Source organism: Grus americana, chromosome 3, assembly GCF_028858705.1.
Source record: "Grus americana isolate bGruAme1 chromosome 3, bGruAme1.mat, whole genome shotgun sequence".
Taxonomy (NCBI): domain Eukaryota; kingdom Metazoa; phylum Chordata; class Aves; order Gruiformes; family Gruidae; genus Grus; species Grus americana.
In genome coordinates this window covers 73,096,897-73,120,095 of record NC_072854.1, presented here as the reverse complement: position 1 = coordinate 73,120,095, position 23,199 = coordinate 73,096,897, and the positions used below count along the sequence as shown (strand labels likewise).

The following is a 23,199-nucleotide window of genomic DNA, read 5'->3' as shown; positions in this document are numbered from 1 at the left end:
CAAGTGTTACCGGAGCACTCCTATTAGCAGACACCCTGATAAAGCTCTCTTTGTCCCACAAACCTCTTTGCCATAACATGCTTTGCAGAACAGAGGGGAGAGAACTCGAGTGTTTTTCACAGAAGGGCCGCCCCGCTCTCCCCGGCCGCTCCCCGGGGCACGGCTGTGCCCCGGGGAGCGGCCGGGGAGAGCGGGGCGGAGCACCGGCGTCCCGCCGCCGCCGCCGGCCGGGCGAGGAGCCGAAGGCAGCTGCGTAGGTTACCCAAAGCCCCCATCCCGCCACCCCCACCCACTCCTCGGTATCCCGGAGCGGCGGGGCGGGCCGGGTCCCTCCCCCTGCCCCTCTTCACCGCCCTCCCCCCGGGCTTTTATAAGGCCGCGGAGTTTCCGCGTCCTGTGACTGCAGTCAGGTGGTTGTGGGGCTGCTCTTCACTCTCTTCCCTCCCTCTCTGCTCCGTCTTCTCCCGCTCGCCTTCCCCTTCCCGGCGTGGGTCGGTCCAGCGGGGAGTCAGCTGGGGAAAGTTGGAGGAAAGTTGCTGGCTGGGAAAGTTTAGAGGCGGGAGAGCCGCGGCCCCGGCAGCCCGGCGTCCCCGCCGAGCCCCGCAGCGCTGCGCTCCGCGGGAGGGCCGAGGATGGCCGGCGGGGAAGGAGCGGGCTCCGGCGTGCCGGAGTGCCGGGAGCATCTCTTCAAGGTGCTGGTGATCGGGGAGCTGGGCGTGGGTAAAACCAGCATTATCAAGCGGTACGTGCACCAGCTTTTCTCCCAGCACTACCGGGCCACTATCGGGGTGGATTTCGCGCTCAAAGTCATCAACTGGGACAGCAAGACCCTGGTGCGGCTGCAGCTCTGGGATATAGCAGGTAAGGGCCGGGGGCGGGCGTCTCTCTGCAGGGCGAGCTCCGAGGGGCCAGAGGCCTGTGAACCCGGCTGTCTGGGGTACTGGGGCCCGGCCCCGGCGGACGAAAGCGTGTTTTGGCCATGAAGTCTGTCGTCTTGTTTTTCTCCTTCCCCGTGTTGCAACCCCACTTGTCTGTGTTTGAGGCTTAAATAGATGGAAGTCTCAATGTGGGAGTGAAGTTTTTGACTCTATGTTTGCTGTGTGTGCTCCTGTTGGCTGGTGTTGTGGGGCTCTTGGCATAGCCCAGGGTTTTACAGCAGTCCTCAAAAAGCTGCTTTGCTCTGCTTGCTGGTTCCAGGGCTCCTGGAGGGTTCCTGCTCATACTACTCCTCCTGATCCCCTTGCCCGGGCACTTTGTGGCCTTGGTTATGACTACTGCTTAAATTCATTTGTAGTTATGGCTCCATAACGCTTTCTAGAGGAATAAAATATCTTTTCCAAGTAGATTATGTTTAGTAAGCACACCTTACAGGTTAAAGGTAACTCAAATGGCTAAAATTGTCCTCAAAGGCAGTATGCTCAAACTTTGCATGTTTGGAGTCACCTACTTAATTGAAAAGTAACTTGTCTCCCTGCAACATGGAGTGAGGGAATGGGACTTTTGTTATGCTTAGTTCTACATTCAAATCATGGGTTTGTGTATCAAAGGTACTTTGAGCACACAGAAGCAGAAAAGCCCTGTTCAGTTGTCTAAACTACACGTCATTCTTTTCCTATGTATCAATCAGATCTGTTCTTTAACACCTCTCTTTTTAAAGACTCCAGCTGTATACCTACCATGGTTAACTTTGCTTATACTGCAGTGTTAAATGCTAGAGAAGAAACTCTGTTTTGCTGTGGTCTTGTAAGAAGTCTGTCCCCTCAACTCCTTAATCGTCTCAAGTTGGTATCGCGTTTCTAGTTCTGTGTGCAGCCCAGGTACTAACCTGCAGCTCTCTTCATCCCTTTCCACCACATTAAGAATAACTCCTTGGATAGGAAAAAGTGGACTTTAGTTCAAATGCTGGTGTTTAAACTTATCCCAGTGTCTTCCAGTAGGATACATAACAACTGGTAGTTACTGTTTCCGTGGACTTTATGCCTTACCAAGTGGAAGCTCAGAAAAGAGGAAGTGTAACATGTGGCTGCTGTAACCCTGTGACAGACCAGCTGTACGCCAGCTACTGGCCTTTCTGCTCTAAAAGTTATCTTAAAACACTTCAAATATGATTCCTCCAACTAAAAAGCCTGCTTCTTACTGCCATGTGGTGAAACACACCATAGATCTTTCTGCTACTGGCCTGTAGGGCAAACCAAAATATTTTCTAATTGCTGTTTTGGAGAGCAAGTAACATGTTGGCAAGCTTTCTCTTCTGATGTGTTCCTTTTATGGATCAGTTTTCACTTTCTCTAAATCAATTAGCAGTATTGGTACAAGCTGCTACAGTGCTCTGGATATATTTTAGTAAGTCTGGGGTTCCAGAGATTGACGAGGGGGAGACTGTCAGGATCCTGGGGTTTGGCAGGCTGCCATGCTTGTTTAACTTCTCCTCAGCTCTTGGTTTCTGAAGGCTAGGGTACGCTGTGTGCTTTGCCAAAGCAATCTGTTTCAACAGGCTGGGCAGAAATGTAGCTGTGACTTGTACCAAAGTTTGGACAGAACCTATTTACATTATGGTAAGTCCTATCAGTAACCCATGTGTTAACTTCAAGATCTAGAAGATGGTATTTTTCACTCTTGAATATTGCACTTAGTGTATTTTGGACACTGCTAGGTGAAGACAGAGTGAAGAGCTGCTAATAAATCCCTGGATACTTGTGCTAATATTGTTGATAGATTGAGGAATTAAAATTTTTCCTGTCACTGAAATATTTTTTCCTATTTTACAATGTGGTGTACTTTTGTATGAAACTACTGCTTAGCCTTTCCCTATCAAAAATGAAAAAGGAAAATACAACTGTTTTGCAATTTGCACTCCAAGCTCTTATGTGTAATCTGGTAGCTTAGGCTATTCTATTTCCAAGGGGCTAGGAGTCCTTCCCCAAGAAGAGAAGTAATCTTAGTCTTAGTGATTTTTTCGATTGGGCTGTGCCTAGCCGGTGTGTGAGTAACAGTTCAGACTCCTATAGAACTTGACATCTCAGTTAAGCGTTAATCATTAAAATAAAGAGGCTTTTAGTATCCATAAGGGTTGTTTCATGGTCTTAAAACTGCTGAAGTCCTTGACCTGGGAATGTGTTCTGCAGCTGTCTGTGTCTATATTCATGAATATTTCTAAGTACCTGAGGATGTTAATAGGTTTATATAGAAGTTATTAGTTAGACAACCAGGTTGAAGATGGCTTCTATACAGTCATAGTGCATATTCCCTAAAGCGCTTTACTGAAGTGTGTAACAAAGTATCTGAGCATGTGATAGTCATTCCTTTTTAACTCATCAGCCCAACTGTCTTTTGGCTTTCAACAGCTCATGTAGATAATTTTGTCTGCTGGTGTGTGCAGACAAACAGCCTTAGATCTCTTGAAAGGATCTAAATCTTATGGTAAGTAATGTTACATGTGACTTCCCTGCAAGCAATATGGTGCTGGCATTCTGAATTGATTTTGATGCATTTAAAAAGGCTTCTGAATTAAAGTCTAACCCTTAAGCATAGTAAGGCATGTTATTTTTCACTAGATCAAAGGTTGTACTTTACAGTTCGCCATAAAAAGCTTTCCTCAAAGAGCTGGGTGCTGCAATCTGACATTCTGTACCTAAATCAATGATAAGAACTAACCATGTAGTTCAGTAATCAGCTAAATATTATAATGCAGATACTGTACTGCCTTCTGGTGTGATTGTAGCCAAAATGATGAATGTCGTGCTGTGTATTGCAATGCAGCAGGTTCCTGAGTGACTTCAACTTCTTGTGCTAGTTGAGAGTTTTTTAGTGATTAGATAATTCTGTCAAAGAGCATGACAATGTTACACTGCCTATCTTTTTTTTTTTTTCTAGTGAATATAGCCTTCGTGTTGTAAGGTACAAAGTAATGCAAGTTCCTGCAGCAGAATCAAAGGGGAAGGGGGAAGAATGGTACTGTTGTGCCTAGACTTGTGTATTCCAGAAATACTCAAGCATTTTAGTTTTTAGACATAGGCTGTAGCTTCTTGAATAATGGAGATGAAAAAGCTTGGGAGTAAGACTGATCAGTCACTGTTAAATTATCTCAGTTACAGCATAAAGTATTTTGAAAGAAGCTGAATAGATTATGTGCATGTTCATACAGGAGCAAAACTTCTAAACATTAGCTGCCCTTGGGCATTACTCTTGTTTTTTATCTTGACACGTGGAGTTACGATAAATCTCTCTTCCTGGATAAATTCTGAAAGTGTCAGAACCAGGTTAATCCCCTTGATTAAAGGACATAAATAATTGGTGAAATAAATAGGAGATAGGAATGAGTCATTGTGGTGAAGAGATACAAAACAAAGGAATCTTAATGATAGGGAAGTGCTTTAAAGTTTATTTCAATACACTAGAGATTCCTACTTGACAAGCATGCTGTTTTAGTGAGTATACTGCATTGACCACAAGGTAGTGTAGGAGGTGACTATAGCATATTGATGAAAGTCAAATATCACTGAAAGAACACTTTAAGGACTGTCTGTATTATAAAAACTTTTGATCTGCCCTAATAAGACAAGCAACTGAGTAGCGTTGGCTGCTGCTTTATGATCACATTGACTATCACTGTTACTAACATCAGCCTGTACGAACATGCAACAATCTGGAGGGCAGGGGTGGTAAAAGTTGCAGATGACCACTTGAGCTTGGCTTCTCCTGAAGAATGTCACTAATGACAACTGGTAGACAAACTTGTTTTTAAAGCTTTGACTGAGCAATTTTGCATTAACTTTGGTGTAATAGCACCCTTCTTCCAGGACTTTATTAGAATTTCTTTGTAAAAGTGTTTATTAAAACTGAAGTACTGCTTTAACTGGAAGAGAGTGGCTATGAAATTGGCCAAGTAGAAGAGGAATGATTGTACTTTGGTATTCTAAATGTGCTCTACGCAAGTGAGCATGGAGTTGAGGCAAGACAATCCAGGCATAGCCTGCCCCAACTGTGTTTTGTCCTCACTCTTATAAAGATACCTAACAAGTACAATGACGAAGGAAGAGTGAAATATGTGCACATAAATAACTGCATCAGAAATGGATGCAAAACTTGGAGCTCAGAGCTTTTCCAGAAACTGGTAAGTGATGTGAGGTTATTTGCTAGTTTATATGGTGATGGAGGTTCCAGCAGCAGCTGCCTTCATGTGGAGATAGGAGCACTATTGTTCTGGTAACAGCTGAGGCAGGTCAGGAAGCTCCCAGTCAGGGTTGGAGAACATTTTATGTGATTACATCCAGACTGATGAAAAAGACTTGAAAGACCTGTGACTGATTCCTGAATGCTTCCTGCTTGCACACATTTAAGCATAAATCTCATATGAGAAATTACTTAAGGATGATGTTGGAAACATGCAAGACTAGCAGATAAAGGTTGAGGAGGGGAAAGTAGAAGGCCTGCTCGTGTTGAAAGGTTTAGAACACTGTCTTAGAAGCAGTAGAGGTAAGAAGCATAACAGAAGGTGTATTACAGGTTTCCTTCTAGAAACCACTCCTCTGTGGGAAATCTTGTGTGGGTGTCCTTTCTTGTGACTCTTCTGGAACAGCTGAATTAGAGTTAATATCTTTCAGTTGAGAATGACTTTCTGTACTTGGAGTTCTGCAGCTAGGCATCCAAATAAGTGCTGAACATGTTAAACTTGTTTTTTTGGTGTGTGTCTCCAGCCTTCAGGTATCTCTGAATACAGACTCTGGATGTCAGCATGCTTTCTTTTTGAATTCTGCTATTTAAGTCATTTTTTATGAAATGCTATCAAGCAAGGTACGGTTATTAGTCTTGCTGATGGAGTAATTTCCTTCTCTTATCAGTGGGGTATGGAATCATTAATACTGGTGTACATTAGCACTATATTATGTATCAACTCAAAGTACTGTGTATGTTATCTTGAACTAAACTTCTTAAAGCCTCTGTGCTGATGGAATTCCATAAGCATATAAGACATGTTACTATCTTGAAGTTGGTGTTGTAAGGCAGTTTAGTATAGTAATTTTGATTATGCAAGACAGGACTGTTCAGTTAATTTTCCGTTAAATGGTAGAATTGAGACATATGTTCTTTGAGTGTCTTGGAAATAAGCTTAGAATTTCTCCATAGACTTTTCTAGATGCCCTACAAGAAATGGGGTTAAAGATGTGATCTTAGACCATCTGCTTAAAAGGAAGTTTGCTGTATTGATCTTGCAGCTACTCTTAATTTCTGTCAATAATGGAAATGCACTTAGTGCTAATCACTATGGAATAGATGAAGCTTCAGCCTTATTTTCAAAAAGATAAGGTTCATATCATATATAGCGGTTGCTCAGAAGCTTTATGCTTTCTACAAGATCACAATAAAAATGCTTCCCTAGCACTCTGATACAGAGAATAAAGGATGGGTGGGCATCCATTGGATGGGTGGGGGAAGCTAGCTTAAAGGGAAATGATACCTAAGTTATGTGCAATACAGCAGACATGAGGAAAAATAGTATATATCACACATCATAACTAATTTTTAGGTCAAATTATAAAACAAACTAGAAATCTTTGCAGAAATCATTAACTTACATCTTGAAGCAAGTATTGGCTAAATTCTTGCCCTTCATGTAATAGTGACTCAAGTAGTTGGAAATTAAGCTGGTTAGACAAGTGCATTACCCTTTAGAGACAAACTGGTGTAGACAATATGAAATATACACTTTGTCTTAATGTATGGAGTTTACATGAATGTAAATCAACCTTTATTGACTCTCCTTGCATCAGTGTTGCAGCTTCAGAGCCTTGGTGTCTTCACTTCATTTACATCTCCACTTTGCCTCTTACCAGTTTAGTTTTTTTGTGCACACCAGGACAGGGTGTCACTGAAGTGCATGTACACAAGTACAATTTGAGTTGGCAAGTGCTGTAAGGGGGTTGTTCTAAACTGATTACCTGTCTTATGAAGTGCAGGAAAGAAAATAATGTTAGCTGTCTGGTTCCAAAAAAAAAAAAAAGAAGGCTCCAACAAGCTGTACAAAATAAGCTTCTTCCCTTCAGTAGTGAGCAAAGCCACTGGGATTCAGTCTCACACTGTTGGAAATACTGTCCTTGAACTCCAGTGGTAACTGCTGCCTTGCTTTTGCAGTCTGTGGTAAATTGTTCCCTCAAATGCTCACTTCAGAAGTTCTGAAGCGTGATGTGCTGTGTCAGAAGGAAGTGATTTGCAGTAAGGGAATTTCTATTTATATTTTTGTAAGAAAGCATAGGAATAACTTTCGTGAAATTCTTGCAAGTGTTAAAGCTAGCATGCAAGCAATGACTACAAAGCACAACAAGCTTCTCAAGCTACCTGTGGTAGAAGTTTAGACATTCAAAGTTCTCTTCAGGTGATGGAGACACAGAACAAAGGTAGATGGGGTGGTAAGGTTATGCTTCAAAAAATGATGGGATTTCAGAGGTTTATAGACTTGTTTAGGAATAAGTGTCTTAACTCTGGCTAAAGAAAGCGTAGCAAACTTTCAGTAGCAGTGGCTTCTAGATTAGCAGCAAATTAAACCCAATATTTCTTATCGTATAGATTTTAGCAGCTTTAATCGTATAGATTAAAAAGCAGCCTCTGAGTGTCACTGCAAAGTTTATGGGAACTTGGTCTTTAAATGCTCCCAGGCTAGAGTGCTGGGTAGAGCAAAGTGGCAGCTATTTGATACAAAATTCCAATTACACACAACGTGCCATGACACATCGACCATTTTGGAGATTAACATTTTTTCAGTCTCGTGATAAAGTTGTTCTTGAGACAAACTGACTTTAGAATTGTTCTCCTGTGTGCTGTGAAATGCTATAGTGCCATGCAGCATCACTGTAAATTACACAATACAGCTCTGACTGCATGACAGTGCACCAAAGGAGATGGATTAAAGGGTGTCAGGCATGAAAATAGCTTAACTCTGGCAGATGACTAGTCTAGTTAAAGCAAGGTAGGAAATACCAATTCATGTTGTTGCTGGCACTAATTGGACTATGCCAACTTTTTCTGTATACTAATGCAACAAGAGTTTTTCCATACATGCTGCATTTGACAGCTAGTCAGAAATCATCTGCTTGCTTGAAATCTACTTTTCTGGAGATGGAAATCTAGTGCTTAGTCAGGGACTTCCTCTCTTGTTAATTTGCTGTTTATCAAAGATACTGGTAAAACAGGTGAAACTTTCTTACACAATCATGACTGTCATAATTCTACATGTAATAAATTTGATGCTGGACAAAGCCAGTTGAACCATAAGTGCAGAGTATTGCTTCTAAGTTTCTTAAAGACAAGAGAGTAGGCTGTTAAAGTCAGTTTGGACAATCTTAAATCATTAGATTAGTCTACAGGCAGCAATGAAATGTTTATCAGTCTTGCTGTAAAATTCCCTGTGAGAGCTGTGCAATTGTTTGAGGAAGGCTTTCTATCTTTGTGAAAGAATGATATGCTTTTTCCATCTGTTGGGATGACAGATGTGGTCAGCATTCCTGATGGAAATTGTCTGAATTCTGAGCACTTGCATGTCAGTGCTTTTGTGGTTTCACTGGTAGTGAACAGGACTGCCCTGCTTTAGAATGAAGTGTAACAATAGCAAACAGTGCCCAGAGAGGTTGCGGATGCCCCATCCCTGGCAGTGTTCAAGGCCAGGCTGGATGGGGCTTTGGGCAACCTGGTCTAGTGGAGGGTGTCCCTGCCCATGGCAGGGGGGTTGGAACTAATGGATTATCTTTAAGGTCCCGTCCAACCCAAACCCTTCTATGAAAGACTAATCACTGATGTTGAAAATTGAGGTAGCTAACAAATTATTAGGTTAGAAGCTGGCTTTGCACATTGAAGCTTTAGAACAAACTTCTTCCTACCGTTTCAGAATGAAATAGTGACTTCTAAGAATGTATGAAAACACTTCATGATCTAAACAAAGTACTGCTGTACCTGAACTGATATTCTTCAGTGACTTTTCAATGACTACAGGGTAAGTCTCTTGTGCATACTGTACATATACTATGGATGTCAGATCTCCAACAGTTTCACTCAAAAGAACTGCTTCAGCTGCACTCTGCTGCTGTCTAATGTAGATATAACAGAGTACCAAAGGTCATCTCTTTTGGTAAAGTGGGAGTCAGTTGAACAGGGATTAACTGGCTAGTTACTTCTTCCTTGAAGACTGTTCTGAAGGGTTTGGGACAGTTACTGTTGAGAAGAGGTCCATCCAGTGGTCAGTTAACTTTCCCATGCTACCCTTAGTAAGAAAGGACACTAGCAATTCACTTAAAATCATCTGAGGCTGCTTTTGTCTATTAGAAACTGTAAGAGCTGCAGTCAGTGAAACTGTTTCTGGTACTGTTTAATACAGAAAGATATAATATTCCTGTAGTTCTTGCTTTTTAACCTCTTGGTGTTTGTCACCAGAACTACAAATACCAAATATTACTTCCACAATGATAGAAAGGAAAAGTCAGGCTAGATATGCCTTTTTTTAACTCTTACAGGTTTCTAATATTGCTAGAGCTGCTAGTATAATTCAACACCTCTGTGGTTTAAACACTTGGCAACTTTGCACTAATAACTTAAATGTGTAAGAATGAGGAGTGGAGAGGCATCTAGCACTGACCATCTCAGAATCTGTCTACTCTCAATCTGTGGCTGCTACTCATGTGAAAAAGGTAGATGCACTCGAGCATGTCCTGTAATATTGATAGTGGTTTAGTTAACCTACTTCTTGCTGAATAACAGATTCCATCTAATTGGGTAAGACAGTTCTGGGACAAGCTGTGCTAGTTTGGAGAGAGGGGAGAATGCAGTCAGCAGTGGTAGCTTGTCAGTAGCATATTGGTATATCTGGTGAAAAAGGTGCTTCGGTCAGCTCACATGTGACCCAGGTAGTGCCAAAATCTACATTAGATGTCTGGAGAACTGGGAGATACATCCTCAGGGCAATTCTGGATATCTGCTATGTTGTGCCAAGCATCCAGCTGTAGGACCTACAGGCATCCAAAGTGTAGTCTGTTCTTGCCTGTGGCTCCTAAAGGACTTGGGTGAGTTTTGAAGGGGACAGTGATTTTTAACTCAGTGAGAGGATTGGGCTGCGTGCCCAGCCATTTTGGATGGTGCTTTAGCTTAAATCTACCATGCTGAATGACATGAACTTTGAGAGATGGAATTGTAAATAAGGAGCTGCCACTCAGATGTTCCCTGATGTTAGTTTGTGAAAGTCTGATTGTAGACATTCAGGGAGTTGGAGAAAATCTGTTGTAAACCAGCACAACTGGAGCAGGGCAGAGAATGTTTATTTGGTTAGGCCTTCCCTTGGCAGAAGGAAGACTGGAAAGAAGGAGTTTCACTTACTGTTGAATTGGGTTTTTCCTGTCTAGATGAATAACACCACAAATGTCTCATGGTCCAGGAAATTGTCTGAAACAACTAATTTGTAGAGTTTGGCACTGAAGTCTAAATAGTGGCACTGTGCTTGCACACTGTGTGGCTAGTAAGGTCAGAGTAGTTGCTAGCAAGGACCTAAGAGCCATGCTGTTGGCAGTCAAATTAGTTAGCCTGGCTGTCACTAACGACCCTTCTTGAATTTTGGTATGACTAATATTGACTATTAGTGGTCATGGTAAACAGTTGATCTGAGAACCCTTCTTGCAATGGGAGGAGAATGTTCAAGTACTCGTAGATTAAAACTGATTTATTATAACCATTCACTAGAGCTTAAGTATCCTGTGCTGCCTGAGTTCACTGCAGTGTGTAGTACCTGTTGATAGAAAAGCAGAATAACTGAAATGCACTAGCGGGATACTACTTCCATGCATTTTGAACTGTCTTAATTTGATTCATTAGGTTTCTTGATCATTTTCTTCACACTGGAGTATTGTAGGATAGTTTTTTGGCTTGGTTTTGTAGATTAGACATCCTCTGTGGTATATTCCTTTTTTCTGTTGATCTTATACTGCCTTTTAAGCTAACTGAACACTGAGTTCCAGCATTCTGAAGGACAATGTTAGCAAGAGCTGCTTGGCTTTATTAATAAACTCAAGACTTTGTGCTATTTATCAGACTTGACAACTCTGTATTATTGGGTCCAGGGAAAAAACTGTAAAACTTCATTGCAGTGGTCTTCTAGTTAGCAGCAAGCAGCTTTGGAATAAAACTCTTCTGCTAGTTGTGCATTCACTTTTGGATGACTTTAGTCTAAACTACGCATGTCTAGTTCAAGATTATTTGATGTAGAACTGCCAGACTTGTTCAAACTTGTTAAAATCAAATTTTGAGCTCTGGACACCCATTAAGCTGATTAGCCTGTCAAAGATGACTTGAACTAACATTACTTCAACAAAAGAAACTGTTTGTTCAATCATTCTTCTAGTTATCAGGCTTTTAGAACTCTTGGTCATCTTTCTCCTCCTCATTAATGATAAAATTTTTGGAAGATGTCAGAACTGCTAGTTTCATCTGAAAGAAATGAGACTTTGTCCAGTTGTCCATCAGTACTCCTAATTAGATGCTAAGGGTTTAGATGCAACTAACACAACTCTTTTCTGAGTTGTGTGGCTTCAGAACAGACTAAGCTGAGATTTTTACAGGGCAGGGGAACTCATGCTATACTGTTGGGATTGACAGAGATGAAACCAGAAATTACCATCACAGCAAAATATAGTTGGGAAAGTTGGGAAAGCTTCTTCGCTTTACTCTCCTTGAGTAGGTTTCTGTTGGTTCATGTAAAGTACGTAAAGACTTGTGGGTATGGTAAGTACTCTGGGAAGTGGAACCCTGACAAACTCAGTATAGTGCATATCCAGCTGTCATTTGTATTCTTAACTTGCTTTTCCTAGCCTCAATTCCCATCATGTAGGAGGAGTTAAGAGCAAAAATAATGGTAGGAGTGTAGGGTAATGCCTGCTAACTAAAAGTAAAAACTGCCACAATAAGTCACACTGCTGTGATAAACAGGGCTCCTGTTTATTCCTTACACTGGGAAATGTTGCTGTAGAAACTCTTGAAAATGTACTTCAAGGCAGGGTTGGCAGTGTCTGAATCTTATGATGATAACTTATCTTTTTGCAGTGAAGTAAAGGACAAAGATAAAGCTTCTAATGTCAGACCTGGCTATAACGTTTGTGTTTTTAACTTATGGCTTACTCTTGTTATGTTGTAAACTGGGAAGCAATGATAGCTCCCAAGCTCCGATACAGTTTTAAACTAAACTTAATTCCTGTGGTGCTGCTGTAGGGAACTGTATTAGTTCTGATGCATTACATTATGCAAGTATTTTACTGAATGTTGTTGCAGTTACTGGAAAGTATGTTGACAATATGTGCTGAGTCATTTAGATGTGAAAACTTTGTGGTTAGAGAACGTAGAACTTTGCATTGTATGCAGCCACTTCTATACCCCCAAACAAAACCTCAGATCCTCCAGACTGCCCTGTAGCTTAGCTCCTCATCTACACCTGAACCCCTAAAGCACAAAGAAAAGATAACTTTGGGCTACCATCAGGTTTATGTCAAGGCACTAGAACTACCAGAATGATTAATCATCCGATGTCTCTTTTCATACTGCTGTAGTAAAGAGGTAATTTTCCTGTTTTCTTCCTTCCATGATTATGCACACTGGAGATGTTAAGTCTAGTTTCATCTGATCATTTTTAGCCTTTTTCCCCTCTGGGGTATGATCCACTTTTGGTACAGCTCAACACTATTCTCACACATGCTGAAATGACTACAGCAAAAATCCTGCTGGACATAGGAAAGGAATGACAAATCCCTGGCTGAACTGTACATGGCAAAAAATGACTCAATTTAGTTTTAATATCCTAAATAGAGAATGATGTTCACACGCCAGACTTTGGAGGAGTGGTGTATTCTACAGTTTGCTTTTTCTGTATGAATTTTTTTGCAAGCAGAAAAACACTTGCAAAAGCTTTGCCTGAAAGTCCTGTTAAATTTTCAAAAGGCTGTCTAGAATGCTCTGCATCCCCCACAAGAAGTTCAGCCTAAAGCATGTGCATTGTCAGTAATAACAAGATTGTAAAGAAAGCCTACTCAGTTCATACTGAATTCTCTTCCTGCCTCATGCCATATACCTTTTACCACAACAAAACTCTTACCTCTTATGCAGGCCATGTGTCCTTGCTTCTGTCTTCTTCCTATGGAATAAAAATAATATATTCATCCTCGTTAGATCTCCAGACAGGATGGAAGAATAGTCATAAGCTAGTGTGCAGGTCAGATCTGTTGTTAGCAGATGTAAATTCCAGAGGTGAAGGCAGCTCTGTAATAAATTGTTTTGGAATTTTGGGCTACTTTAGAAAAGGGCAGCACTCATACTGGAGTGTATTTCACCTATTAAAAGGCATTAATCTGTAATACTAAGTGGTGTTGAGCTTGTGTGTGTTTTTTAGAGGTAAGGGGTATCAAATCTTCCTAATGTAAAGCTTAAATCTAATTAGTAAAGACAGAGGCTTTTATACTGATATGGACATCAGTTGTCTACTTTCACCCAAAATTTAAATTACAGAAGAATATGTATTAAGGGTTTCTGAAATCTAAAACTCATACTATAATAGCAAAAATTTTGATGTCTATCAATAAAGCCAGCTAGAAATAATACTTAAATGACTCTTCTGGACAGCAGAAGCCCATGCTTTCTAAGTGACTAGGTAACAAAGTAAAGTACGGTTGAGTGCAGGCTTATGTTCCTACCAGAACTGCTGTCGTCTCACACAATGAGAAAAGCTACTGTATAAAACTAACAAAGCTGCTGCATTGCTCCGGGGCTCCTGCATCTGCCAGTTAGCACAACCCCGCTTGCAGTGGCCTCTCTCCTGGTCAGGACCCCATGAGGGAATTTGGGTAGTCCGCTGCTCTATTACAAGACCGTTGTTGCCTTTCTGGTATAGCGTGCCTGGCAAGAGGCTGCATGGCGTTAAACCTTCACGCAGGCTGGGGGATACTGGGGCACGAGAAGTCACCAATGTCAAGCAACCAACTGCCAGGCAATTTTGGTTGATTATGAGTAATGTGGCTCTCCAGCTCATGGTATATAAAGGTGTTGGGCCAGGTGGGTGGGGAAGACTGACTATAGTAAGATGGTGGGAATTCTCTTGGAAATGGAATTGACAAACTTACCTGAGTGGTCAGACTTTCTGGCCAAGGCTAGGCCCCTGTTACTACTTTAAGAAAAAACACTTGGTGGTGTTTAGGACTCTTCAGGTTTGGTTATGATATATTTTGCAACTTTGTTTCTTTTCTTCGGAACCTATGTGTGATGCTGTACCAGTTCGATTTCTTTCCTTTACCTTAAATGCATTGCTGTGTAGGTTTCAGCAAGGGTTGCTGCTATAGGAGGCTAGTATGGCCTTCTTGCTAACTGTTCTTACCTTTAAAGCTTTTTTTGATGGGAGGACAGTAGGCAGGAAGGGATTCAGTCAATATTAATATCCATCACTGTGGTAACTTATCGCAAGCATGTTTACCTACAGCATGCACAGGTATTGGAGAAATGGTAACTGCCTGATAACCTTTTCTGCAATTCCCAAATAAATTAGCATAATCGCTATATATGCAAACTAGCTCTACTCCTTGCTGGTAGTAGTCTAGCAACCCTCTCTGCAACTACTCAATACAACTTAATCTTACTATATAAATGTCCATTAAGTTTTTGGAAAAACTTACAGCTTTAAAAAAAAAACCAAACAACAAAAGGCCACAGATTGCCATCAGCTGAATAGAGAGGACTAATGGGACTGTTCCCCTCACTGCTTCAGGTTCATGTGCAGTCTCATGTAAATAACAGCAAGTGGTGTCCTTTTCTAGACCACTTTGGGGCCAAACTGAGGAAATCTTTCTGTAGAAGACTGAGGCTTGTACGGAGCACTGTAGACCTTGACATTATGCTGTTTGTGTGGGCCTGTCCTATGGTGTGAAGGGATATACTGCCTCAGTTGGACACAAGACTCGGTGCTTTAGCACAGTTGGAGGAGTTCCTGTGTAACTGGAATCGATGGTGAGACTGATGGCTAAACAAATGGGGAAGCTGAGAAGGAGCTCCTCATAGCTTGTGTGGTGCTGTATGCAGTGACTGGCTTAGTATAACTAAATTTGACCCTGTGCAGCTCCAGTTTAAAAAACAAACAACCACCCCCCCAAAACCAACAACACCCCCCCACCCCCCAAAAAAAATCACCACAATGTAAAGGTAAAGCTTCTTTAGATGTGACACAATTGATCTGCAGAAGTAGTAAAAGCCTTCTGGCTGAACTCTTTCCTAAAGGTCTTTGATTCATGAAGACAATGGGGTCATGGTACACCAATTTGCAGTAAGGCTATAGCAAAAACACCTTTTAGGCATAAGAATCCAACCTGGAAAGGCCTAGGGAGACAATGTGAGTTACTTGCATACAAATTCTCTGTACACTGTTTAGGAGACCTAGCAATGTGTATTAGCAATGTGTCTCTTCCAGGGACACTGTCACTGAGATGCAGGCTTAGTGTCTGGCTTGTTGGCCTTAGAGTCCATGGCATAAAAGCTGCTTCAGAATTTGAGCTTTGAATATGGAGGTAAGAGCTTTCCTCTTGCATGCTCCTTGTTCTCCCACAGGGGGTAGTAAGCTGGTAGTGAAGAAATTAATGTGTAATTTCCACTCAGAATATGCTGGCTAGTGATGCTGTTTTATGTAGCATCATAAAGTTGAACAGCCAGAAATAAAGTCAGCTTATAGACCTTCATAGTTCTCTAGAATGTCACTATAGCTGCTGCTGCTTTCAGGCAATTTCAATAGCTGCTTAGTCAACCTTTTCCGAAAATGTCTATAGGGAATGAGCTAATCAGTACATTGAAGTACTGACATTAAAATGAGGCAATTGAGCTAGAAGAGCATGCTGTTGAACAGGATCCCTTGTCAAGTTCCTTCACCTAATGAATTTCTGGCTCTTTTTGAGAAGATGGTAATACCCGGTTCTTGCAACTGTTTGTCCTTCCTGATCGAAGGAGTACTTGAGTGTTTATAAACAGAGGACAACTCTTTCCCGTTAAAATTCTTTCTCTATCCATTCTAAAACAGCATATGCACTAAATGGGAAAAGCTGAAGTGATGATACATTGTAAAAACTAAATTATAAAGTGTGGGGACTACTTTTCCCAAGGAAGACTTCTGAACAAAGACAGTTATTTTAGTAGCCCAAGCTTCCCAAGAGACATCTTAATACTTGCTACTGCACTCATGTACACACACAGCGTGGTGGTCTGACCTTCCAAACAGAATAATAACTGAACTGGCAGTCTATTGTGGTCAGTATACTTGAAATCAGAATTAGTTGTACTTAATAAAAAAAGGCTTTTTTAGTTTGCTATACTCACTGACCATTTGTTTTCTTCTGGATTTTTGTTGTGAGTAATTGTACTTTCACTATTCTGATAATCTTGTTTCAAATTCTGGGATTGTTGTGGAACTCCTATAGTTGGAAATTATTCCAGAGAAGGTCTTAGACTTAAAAGATGAAGTCAAAGATAACAGGTTTAGCTAGAACTGTTAAACTAGCTTCTTTTGAGCTGATCCCTAAGGAAAAAATATCTATAATATACATGACTTCTTGTGGCTTAACTCCAGCCAGCAGAGAAGCATCATGTAGCTGCTCACTTGCTCCCTCCCCCCATGGTGGGAGGAGGGAGAGAATCATAAGAGTGAAAGCAAGAAAACTCATGGGTGGAAATACAGACAGTTTAATAGGTGAAGCAAAAGCCGCGTGCACAAGCAAAGTAAACCAAGGAATTCATTCCCCACTGCCCACGGGCAGGCAGGTGTTCAGCCATCTCCAGGAAAGCAGGGCTCTGTCACATGTAACGGTGACTTGGGAAGACAAACACCATCACTCTGAATGTTTCCCCTTTTTTCTTCCCCCAGCTTTATGCTGAGCATGGCTTCATATGGTATGGAATATCCCTTTGGTCAGTTGGGGTCAGCTGTCCTGGCTGTGTCCCCTCCCAGCTTCTTGTGCACCCCCAGCCTCCTCGCTGGAGAAGCAGAAAAGGCCTTGGCTCTGTTTAAGCACTGCTCAGCAATAACAAAAACATCTCTACATTATCAGCACTGTTTTCATCACAAATCCCAAATGCAATCTCATACTAGCTACTATGAAGAAAACAAACTCAGCCAAAACCAGCATGCTGCTTCAGAAGATGTTTTGAAGGCTGTTAGCCTTGGAGCTTGTAGAAGCCCTTAGTGCTCACACTTCAGAAAAAGCCTCTGAGTTTGCTTAAGTCTCTAGCTGAAGTAACTAGATTTATATCTAAATCTTGCAGAAACTTTTTTGATGTAAGAATGACTTGTGTGTAGCTGTGCTAGTAGTGTTTTTAGGCATTACTTCTCAAAGAACACTATTCAATAAATAAGCTTAAAAAAATTCAAAATGGTAGTTGGGATTGCAAACTGCTTTTAGCATCTGACTTGTCATGTGTTATATACGTAATGGCTATTACAATGAGCTTACATAGGATAGAAGAGGCAATGTTGTATGAACTAGGTGACTAGACTTGAATGCCAAACTTGTGTGTACTAACCTGGTACAGAAGTTCCTTTACAGGGAGTGCAGTTCATGCTTAAATATACATATACTCTGTCACTGTTTTCTTTCAGGCCAGGAACGCTTTGGAAATATGACCAGAGTATACTACAAAGAGGCAGTTGGTGCTTTTGTGGTCTTCGATGTCACAAGAGGCTCCACTTTTGAGGCCGTTTCAAAATGGAAGCATGATTTGGACAGTAAAGTAGTACTTCCCAATGGCAGCCCCATCCCTGCTGTTCTTCTTGCAAACAAGTGTGACCAGAAGAAGGATGGCAGCCAGAATCCCTCTCAAATGGACCAGTTCTGCAGAGAAGGTGGCTTTGTTGGATGGTTTGAAACATCTGCCAAGGTGAGCATAAAGAAGAAACCTGTTTTAATTCTTCTAAGTATTTCCGTAAGAATAGATTAATTTAGTCATGTGGGGAATAAAACTATCAAGTATAGGAAGTGACAGTCAAGTCTCCAGTGTTCAGCAAAAGTTGTAAGTGGTGTGCAGGCTAGCTTATCCCTGTGGAAGACTTGCAGCATATTTGGTTTAGAACTGCATCTTAAATTCAGAACCTTAAAACTCACTGAAAGCATTAACTGAGTTTGCTAAGTTTTTTTTTCATTTTGCATGCATCAGGATCAGAGTCATTATTTAGATGTTAATATTACTGAATGCTGATCAAAGTATCCAAAGGATACAAGTAATCTTTAGGTGCAGGTTTTTAAATTGCAGCTTCTGTCTTTGCTGTTGCACGTAGGAAGTGGTAAGACTCTAGAAGTGAGCAAGCTATTTGCTCACTTTTTTACTACCTATCCAGATGACACTGTCATTAAAGCACTCTTCTATTTTATCATTCAGTGTCAAGACTGGAGAAAAATAAGTTGGTTTTATATAATAACTTAAGCTAAGATAAACAGCTGCTTTATTCAAACAGCTAACTTTGAGCAACTTGTACACTTTCAGTCTACAAACTTGGCCAATGCACAGATAAGCTTGTGGTAGTATAGTTGGAAGTGAAATCCAACAGCTCCTTAATCTAACTGATCCTTAAAATGAAAGGTTCCTCTAGATGAAGACAGTGTGGCTGCCAGACCAAATTACTGGTCTGGCTGGTAACTCCTTCGTACGGTAAGCTAAACTTCAAGATCTCTCTTTGCCCTTGGCTTGCCTACTTTCTTTAACAGCTGCTACTGAACTGGCACAAAATTATGCTTAGGCAACTCTTTTAAAGAAAAAAGTCTGTAAGAGGAATATAAGAAATAAAGTAACAAGCTTCTTCCTGATCACTTAAGAAGGGTACACAGTGACAAATTCATTAAATTAGCTATTCATATGTTTGCATTTGAACAGATAATTCCCAAATCCACTTATCTGTTACTAAAACCTCACATTTTAAGGTGCTTTATAGTCAAAGAATACCGAGATTCTTTTGGTTGTGTCTTCCCTGAAGCTTCACCTACCCATAACACTGCTCTTGTATAAACTTCAACCTGGGTTAAAAATAAATGCAAGTAACACTGGAATAAAACCTAATGTGGAAGTGTAGTGACAGCTTGCATTTTAGGTGGCATTTAAGACATGGCAATGTAAAACAAGGCTCTGTGCAGAGAAAAGTCCAGACAATATTAGCCCTAGTTCAGTTATGAATTAACTTGTTTAGGAGACTGAGGAGGTGTAGTTAAACTTGCTTATCAAAAATTCCATTTTCTAAGCATACCAAATTAGTTTATGGTTTTAAATCCTGCCCACTTAAGTATCCTGATAATCTGCTTTTGCATTTCTAGAACTGATACTTGAATCTTCAGTCTAGTCATCAGTAACATAGGTCCCATTTCCTGTGCATTAGGGAAGAATATTAAAGGCAAAAGAACTGCAGAGAGTATAAATATTCATGGAAATATCAATTAACATCCTTACACTAAAATAGGAGAATCCTCTTCCACTCTGGGCAGGGAAAAGTGCCTATCTGCAAACTGTCAAAAGCAGTTTGTGGCTGACAACCACAAGCTCATGAAGTGCACTAGTGATGGGACAAATGTTTTCATGATCTAACTTTGCTTGTCTAGAGTTTAGATCTACAATTATGGAGACAGAAAAGTGTACTGGGCTGGTATTTCCTTTGGAACCAAAGACAAGCAATTCCAAACATGACAGCCCTGTGGTGAGCTAAGAGGTGGCCCAGCCAGGTCAAAGCTGTGGCCAAAGGCCCCTTGGCACTGGCCAGCTCAGCTCCTTAGTAACTGAGGTACTTAGATGTATTTCATCAGGGTATCCTGCATACACACCTTCTTTAGAATGCACGTGATGGTACTTTTCAAAGCATGTGCAAGAAAATCTAGAGTGGCTAGATGAGGCACCCTGACTTAGCTGGGGTTTTGAGGCTGATAGAAAAGGTCCTTTTACATTTAAGTGCATCCAAACTGCAGCAGAGGCAGAAAAAGACCCCACTGCTGTGAACGCTGTAATTGCCTGTTATCTTTCCTGATGCAGAAATGCATTTTAGCATTTGGGAGGCTTATCCCCTGACTGCCTACTAGATTAGAGTTGAAGTATCCTATTTGTAATAAGGGTGAATAACTGTCTCAAACCTTTCAGGTAACCTTTTTTCAAAAAGCAAGTGTATGAGGAATGACCCGATGCATTTAAGCTGTTTGTGTCATGCTGATGAGACTGTAGAATTTTTGTATTTGGCCAGCTTCTAATAGGAATGTGTGACTACTTCAAAATCACTGACTACTGTGCTTTCAACATTTTTAGGACAACATCAACATAGATGAAGCTGCTCGATTCTTGGTGGAAAACATCCTTGCCAACTACAAAACCTTTCCTAATGAAGAGAATGATGTGGGGAAACCAAAACTGGACCTAGACCCATTGAAAGCAGAGAGTAAATCCCAGTGCTGCTAATGCTACCACTGTTCAGTAAACATGATGGGATGAGCAGCAAGACTGTTCCTTAAATCAAACTGCTGCTATGGTGCTGCGTTGTGACAATCCATATGGGGTGTCTGGTATTATCTGAATAGGTGATTCTTGTGGGTGTTTACATGTTCTTGTTTAGCATGAAACTGAGTATCTTGTGAGTTATCACTCCACTCACTTGAGTGGCTGCATCCAAGTCTGATTAGTGTCTTCTTACTTGAGAACATAAGGTAGTGTTTACACTTCTAAAAAGGAACAAAGACAACATTCAGTGTCTAGTTTGCCTCTAGGACATATGCTACATTCCAAATAGGACTCACTTGTCATGGTTTTAGCTGAATAGACACTTGCACCTTTAAAGTAAACTTTTACTGGTGACAAAGGAATGTCCCACTTTAGCCTTCTCACCTACACACTTGTCCCTATTTATTGTCCCCCACCATAAGGATCTGTCTCATTGCTAGTTCTCCTGGATCGAGACATCCCAGAAATTTTGAAGAGGCCAATGACAAATGGGAGGTATCTATCTTGGTGTGTTCACTAGGACGGAGTGAAGTAGATGGCTCTTACCACCGAGTAAGAATAATAATGGGTAAATGATTGTACTTAACAGGGGAGAGGCACGGTTATAGAGATACTAACAAAAATGCATCTCCAGACACTTAAGGCAGAATATTTTCAGCTAATACTTTACATATGAAACACATTAATGAATACAGTTGTACTGCTGGCATGTAGTTATGGTAACCTCACCCGTATGCACATGCAGAGATAAACATCTAGTAACTTTTTTCATGCACTAACACTGAAAACTTTACCAAGAGTGCAAAAAGTAAATATCTTACTGTCTTGTGATGATGATCTTGCCTCTTTCCTTCTGTCTTGAGATGGTTCTGAATACCATGAGGAAGGAAAGAGGTCTTGAAGGAAAAATCTTAACTGGTTCTTCCTAGCCTATCAACCTCCCCCCCTCCCAAGCTCTATCTTTTTCAATTTTAGAACAGTGCTGCACTCTTCTGACTACTTGGAGCTGGTGAACTGGCTTACCAGTTTGTAACTGTATACTGAGATGCTTATGTTTCCTTGTTATAACTCATACGTATTTTTGGCAGCAAATGAAGATCAAAAGGATTAGAGAGATTTCAGTTCTTGAATACATTCTGGAACTCTGGCTCTGCTTGGCTGAAAGGCTTTGAAGCTCCTCTTTATTTTAAGGGTTTCTTCTGTCCTGGTACCTCACTGCTACTCACTTCAGAAGTCTTACCTTGGTCTGATGGTGCTGATGTTTACTTAAACATCAGTGTGAAGTATGTGCCAGATTGGATATACTTAATCTGTATTGATATTTCCTAGGCTGTCTTTTTTTCTAAAGAGTAATGTACTTTTTAAGAGACAAATAAATATATTTAGGCATCTTACATATGTTGTTGGTGTATGCTTTTGAGAACATGAATCTTCACATCATGTGTCCCACCCTATATGCAAATGCTTTCACTGACATTTGAAAACAACTTGATCTTCTATTAGCTGTTATGTTAAAGGCTACTGTTACCACAGTAAGGCTTGGCATAAGCTAAAACTGGGTTTAACTAGCTCAAGATCATAAGATAATTCAAATGAAAGGGCTCTTAGAAGCCTTCTAAGCAAGGTCATACCAGGATGCTTAGGCTTTCATGTGGTCTGGTCTTGAACCTTCAACAATGGAGACTGTATGCCCCTGGGAAAGTTGTTTCAATGCACTGACTGTTCCCTGAGAGTTTATCTAGTCTGAACCTTTCTGACTTCAACTTACGTCTATGGTCTCTTATCCTGCTACCATGCAGCACTGTAAAGAATGTGTCCATTAGGCTTGTGCAGATTTATTGGACACTTAAAGCTTAATTGCTACTTTAATTACTTTCTGAAAGCCTGTAGCACTTCAGAAAGGAGGATGCATCCCATCCATGTTCCTTGCTTGCTGGCTTGAGTTGTTGACCTTTCTAGCTAACCTGGAACGACAATCTTCTTATTCAGTCACTTGAACAGCTCCATTTAAACTGTAAACTCACTTTTAATAAGTTGTTTAATCTCCAGTCTACTGTCTTTTTCTAAACTTTAATTATAGCTGCACAGTTCCAGTAACTAGCTAGTGGAACATATGCATAGCCTGTTTGTTTGGTGCTTCTTGACTAGATCAAAACATGATAAATTTTGACTAGTCAAACAAGATGCAATTTCATGTTCACTTGGCTCCAACTGTAAGTTTACTGAGTCTATGCAATATAACATGAAGTTTGTCACTAACGGACAAAAAAAAAAGCTGATTCTTGAGTCTGTCTAGTATGGCATAGAAGGTTGGTCTTACATTCAAATGCTAGTTCCTTAAATACCTACTTTACTGGGGAAACTGCCAGTGGAGGTAGACTTTTTTCCAAACAGCTAATGTGCTTTTTCTTGGTTTTAGTTTTCAGATTCAATAGCAGAATGAAAACCAAACTCTGAAGCTTTGGGACTCTAACTGAATGCATAAATCTTATCAGGGTCCTATGCAGTTTAGTTTCAAGAACGTCTAAATTTCTGCTTGAACTATTGTTGCTATGTATAAGCACTTTGTTCTTCATGTAGCTTGTGTTCTTCTAAAGCTCTACATGAATGCAGAATGGCCATGACATTCAAACTGTGGTGGAGTATACTAGTTTTGATGCAGGTTGTCACTGACTGGAGAAGCTGAGGGAGGGT

General features: G+C 40.8%; 1 protein-coding gene across 1 annotated transcript; it reads left to right on the top strand.

Annotated features, from left to right (window-relative positions):
* Positions 1-218: 218 nt before the first annotated feature.
* On the top strand, positions 219-21,899 carry RAB32 (RAB32, member RAS oncogene family). Its single transcript, XM_054822368.1, has 3 exons — positions 219-861; positions 17,642-17,919; positions 20,317-21,899. Exons 1-3 carry the CDS (start codon positions 633-635, stop codon positions 20,464-20,466), a joined length of 657 nt encoding a protein of 218 aa, XP_054678343.1. The 5' UTR covers positions 219-632; the 3' UTR covers positions 20,467-21,899.
* Positions 21,900-23,199: the final 1,300 nt, after the last annotated feature.